This window comes from Octopus bimaculoides, chromosome 6 (assembly GCF_001194135.2).
Source record: "Octopus bimaculoides isolate UCB-OBI-ISO-001 chromosome 6, ASM119413v2, whole genome shotgun sequence".
NCBI lineage: Eukaryota > Metazoa > Mollusca > Cephalopoda > Octopoda > Octopodidae > Octopus > Octopus bimaculoides.
This window is the reverse complement of record NC_068986.1, coordinates 99,290,489-99,294,941: the sequence shown is the minus strand read 5'-3', so window position 1 is coordinate 99,294,941 and position 4,453 is coordinate 99,290,489. Positions and strand designations below refer to the sequence as shown.

Below are 4,453 nucleotides of genomic sequence, written 5' to 3'. Positions count from 1 at the left end.
TGTTTGTGTGTCTGTATTTGTCCCCCCAACATCGCTTGACAACCGATGCTGGTGTGTTTACGTCCCCGTAACTTAGCGGTTCGGCAAAACAGACTGATAGAATAAGTACTAGGCTTCCAAAGAATAAGTCCTGGGGTAGATTTGCTCGACTAAAGGCGGTGCTCCAGCATGGCCACAGTCAAATGACTGAAACAAGTAAAGAGTAAAGATAGATCGATAGATAGATAGACTGATTGATTGATTGATTGATTGAGAGTTTAACCTACTTACAAGTTTCTGTTCTGCTTCTTCAAGTGAATACATTGGATGTGTGAGATAGATGTCACATAGTTTCTCTCTGTCGTTTTCGACTGCACAGAGAAATGCAGAATGTATGAGGTCTTGTGGATAGAGACTGAGCAAATAGCGAACCATTTCCGGGTCATTGGCAATCGTGGCAACATGCAAACAGGTACGGCCCATAGAATCAGTGCAGATACTGGACACTTTACCTGATTCCACAAGACGTTTGACCGTTTCCAGGTCACCGATTTCTGCAGCTGAGTGAAAGTCTTGTTCATCATCTGTGAGGCCATCCTGAAGACGTGTCTCCACAAGAGTGGTGAGAGCGCCAATGCTGAGACTCCGTTTCTTCTCCTTCCTCTCAATTCCCATTAATATCGACATGGCGCTGAAAAGACAAAAGAGAAGAGTCAATTTTTTTCCACCTACAATTTTTCGTCACAGCTGTATTTTGCGGTAAATCAGCAAGTAACATTTATACTTCACTTTGTTTTTATGTGTGTGTGTTGGCACTCCGTCGCTTACGACGACGAGGGTTCCAGTTGATTCGATCAACGGAACAGCCTGCTCGTGAAATTAACGTGCAAGTGGCTGAGCACTCCACAGACACGTGTGCCCTTAACGTAGTTCTCGGGGATATTCAGCGTGACAAGGCTGACCCTTTGAATTACAGGCACAACAGAAACAGGAAGTAAGAGTGAGAGAAAGTTGTGGTGAAAGAGTACAGCAGGGTTCGCCACCATCCCCTGCCGGAGCCTCGTGGAGCTTTAGGTGTTTTCGCTCAATAAACACTCACAACACCCGGTCTGGAAATCGAAACCGTGATCCTATGACCGCGAGTCCGCTGCCCTAACCACTGGGCCATTGCGCCTCCACTCTTTGTTTTTGATAGATGTATTAATAAAGCAGTGAGTTGTAAGAATGGTAAACGCGTTGGACACAATGGTTGGCGATATTTCTTCCGACTGAGTTCAAATCCTGCCTCGGTCAAATTTGCCTTTCATCCTTTCAGGATCGATAAAATAATGTTCCATTCAAGGACTGGGATCGATGCTATTGACTAACCTCGTTTCCTCAAAACTGCAAATCTTGTATCTATACATTTCTAATTTTAGCACAAGGTCGACCCCGAAAGAATGCAAACAAAGCGGACCTCGGCAGAATTTGAACGCAGAACGTAAAGAGAAAATGTAGCCAAGCAATTTCCCCGGTGTATTAGCTTTTCCACCAACTCACTGCCTTGGTCTTGGGCCCAAATCAGAAACAAATCAGTTACCAACTAACAATATCTCGTTCGGACATAAATTTTCTGTGCTTTATTTACTTTATTTACATTTGATGGATATTTGTCATCATCTTGTTTGTTGTTACCACAACGTTTCGGCTGATATACCCTCCAGCCTTCATCAGGTGTACTGGGGAAATTTCGAACTTGGGTTCTCATTCCAAGGTATTTTAATCTTATTATTATTATTATTATTATTATCATTATTATTATTATTATTATTATTATTTAGGTCACTGCCTGGAATCGAACTCGGAATCTTGGAACTAGTAGCCCGCGCTCTTAAACACTACGCCACGGGCATATGGCGTAGTTTGTTAAGAGCGCGGGCTACTAACCCCAAGATTCCGAGTTCGATTCCAGGCAGTGAACTAAATAATAATAATAATAATAATAACATCGAAAAATACCTTAGGAATGAGAACCCAAGTTCCAAATTTCCCCAAGACACCTGATGAAGGCTGGAGGGTATATCAGCCGAAACGTTGTGTTAATAACAAACAAGATGATGATAAATATCTGTGAAATGTAAATAATGTAAATAATGTACATAATTCCTCATCTCTTAAATATAGAACTATATCTTTTGAGCTGTCATTATGAATCCTTCCTTGTTTTCATTCAGAAACGAGTTGATATATATTTTTGAACCATCTGTTCTTGTTCACAGTTTTTATTGATTATTTTATTGAGCTTAGCCACCCAACACTTTTAATCCGCCTTTGACGTTCACATTTTCAAATCGTTCTATATCTTGTTTCTATTCTTAGCTCTGTTATGCTTCGAGAGGCGGAGTCGTTCTAATTGTTCTTATTGTGCTAGTAACGCGCGCATATGCACACATATACATACATGCATCCATCTGTTCATACACACACACACACACACACACACACACACACACACACACACACACACACACAGGCATACACATGTATGTACGTATGTGTGTTTGTGGAACATCAGGAATGAAGTAATGTAGTACAGAATTTGCTTACAGTTTTCAGTTTCATTTGAGATACGCGGTCTCGTCTATTTTTTTCGGTGTGTAACGAAACTAGTGAGGTAAACCGGCTTGTATTTTGTTTTGGAGTGTAAACACTATATATACTTATGTGCATGGTTTTCTTTGACGATACCAAGACATTTGAATCCGCAAATTATGCTGTGAAGCAATGAAGAAAGTGCTAACCAAAATTGGTTACCACAAAAATCTAACACAATGCGACAGTTTTCGTGCGCTTCCAAACTTCTGCCACAGAATAGTTTGAAGTAAGGTAGAAATATGTAGTTGCCTTAATACTCTTTTCCATTTCTTGTCAACTGTAATCGACGTCATTATGAACAAACTTACACCATAAGTCCAAAATATCAACCATACTGATAGCAAACTTACCGAACTAGCAGGTTACGCACCAAAAACATCAACGATTGTATCGGTAATTGAACTCACGCTATGCAGATGACACTACAGTAATTGCAACATGAAAAGAAAACTTCAGGCAATTACTTGCATTTTTTCCTAGCGCATATGAGAACACGTTGTTGGCACTCCATCGCTCACGACGTCGAGGGTTCCAGTTGATCCGATCAACGGAACAGCCTTCTCGTGAAATTAACGTGCAAGTGGCTGAGCACTCCACAGACACGTGTACCCTTAACGTAGTGTGCGTGTGGCTCATTTTCGTCTTACGATGGCAGTCTGACCAAACTAAATTATTAATATCTAAAAGTCGTATGAACGGAGTAAAAATGGTTGGCATTCGGTTTTCAACATATTTCATTGATAGTAATTGTTAATGCTGGAGGAATCAAAATATGCCAAGTATTTATGCAATTATTATCAACTGTAGGCGCAGGTGTGGCTCTGTGGTCAGAGGTTTGCTTCCCAACCACATGGTTCTTAGTTCAGCCCCACTGCGTAACACCTTCCGTAAGTGTTTTCAACTATTTGCTCGGGCCAACCAAATATTTGCAGTGGTTCGGTAGACGGAAACTGAAAGAAGCCTGTCGTACACGTATATACATGTGTGTATATGTGTGTGTGTGCGTATGTGCGTATGTACGTCAATGTTTGTCCCACACCACCACTTGACAACCGGTGCTGGGTGTTTTTTTAATGTTCCTGTAGCGTACCGGCTCAGCCAAAGAGACCGATTGAATGAGTACCAGGCTTTAAAATATAATTAGTGGCTTCGATTCATTCGGCTAAAAAATTTTCAAGGGGTGCCCCAGCATGGCCGCAGTCTAATGACTGACAAAAGTAGAAAATAAGATAAAAAAAAGATAATCATTTAACACTAGAGTATTGCCCATCATAACACCAGTAACTTTGAAAGTATACTTTTGCCACCCTGGGTAATATCAGGAAATACGGGTATACATACAAGAATTATGATTTAAATTTTATCAAAGTTCTTGGGGCTTATACAAAATGATGAATGAAATGAATTTTAATTTTAATTCCAAAAGAAAAATTTTATTACCTTACAATAAAATTTCAATAGAGCAAAACTCTCATTTGCATAACTCCTACCAGAACTACTGTGCCATTCACTCCCCCTCCTACTTCTCTGTCTCTATGTTTCTTTCTCTCTCATTGTACGCATTACTTGCTACCAAGCCTTGTATGTGCACTAATCCCGCTCCTCTTAGGTTAACACTGTGGAGGCGCAATGGCCCACTGGTTAGGGCAGCGGACTCGCGGTCATAGGATCGCGGTTTCGATTTCCAGACCGGGTGTTGTGAGTGTTTATTGAGCGAAAACACCTAAAGCTCCACGAGGCTCCGGCAGGGGATGGTGGCGAACCCTGCTGTACTTTTCCACCACAACTTTCTCTCACTCTTACTTCCTGTTTCTGTTGTACCTGTAATTCAAAGGATCAT

General features: G+C 41.0%; 1 protein-coding gene across 1 annotated transcript in view; it reads right to left on the bottom strand.

The window, feature by feature from the left end:
- Positions 1-4,453, bottom strand: part of LOC106878915 (short transient receptor potential channel 3) — a 39,267-nt gene that overhangs the window by 29,344 nt on the left and 5,470 nt on the right. The window contains exon 2 of the mRNA XM_052968497.1: positions 271-670. Coding sequence (XP_052824457.1) covers positions 271-666 — 396 coding nt within the window. The 5' untranslated portion in view covers positions 667-670. The remainder of the gene's footprint in view (positions 1-270; positions 671-4,453) is intronic.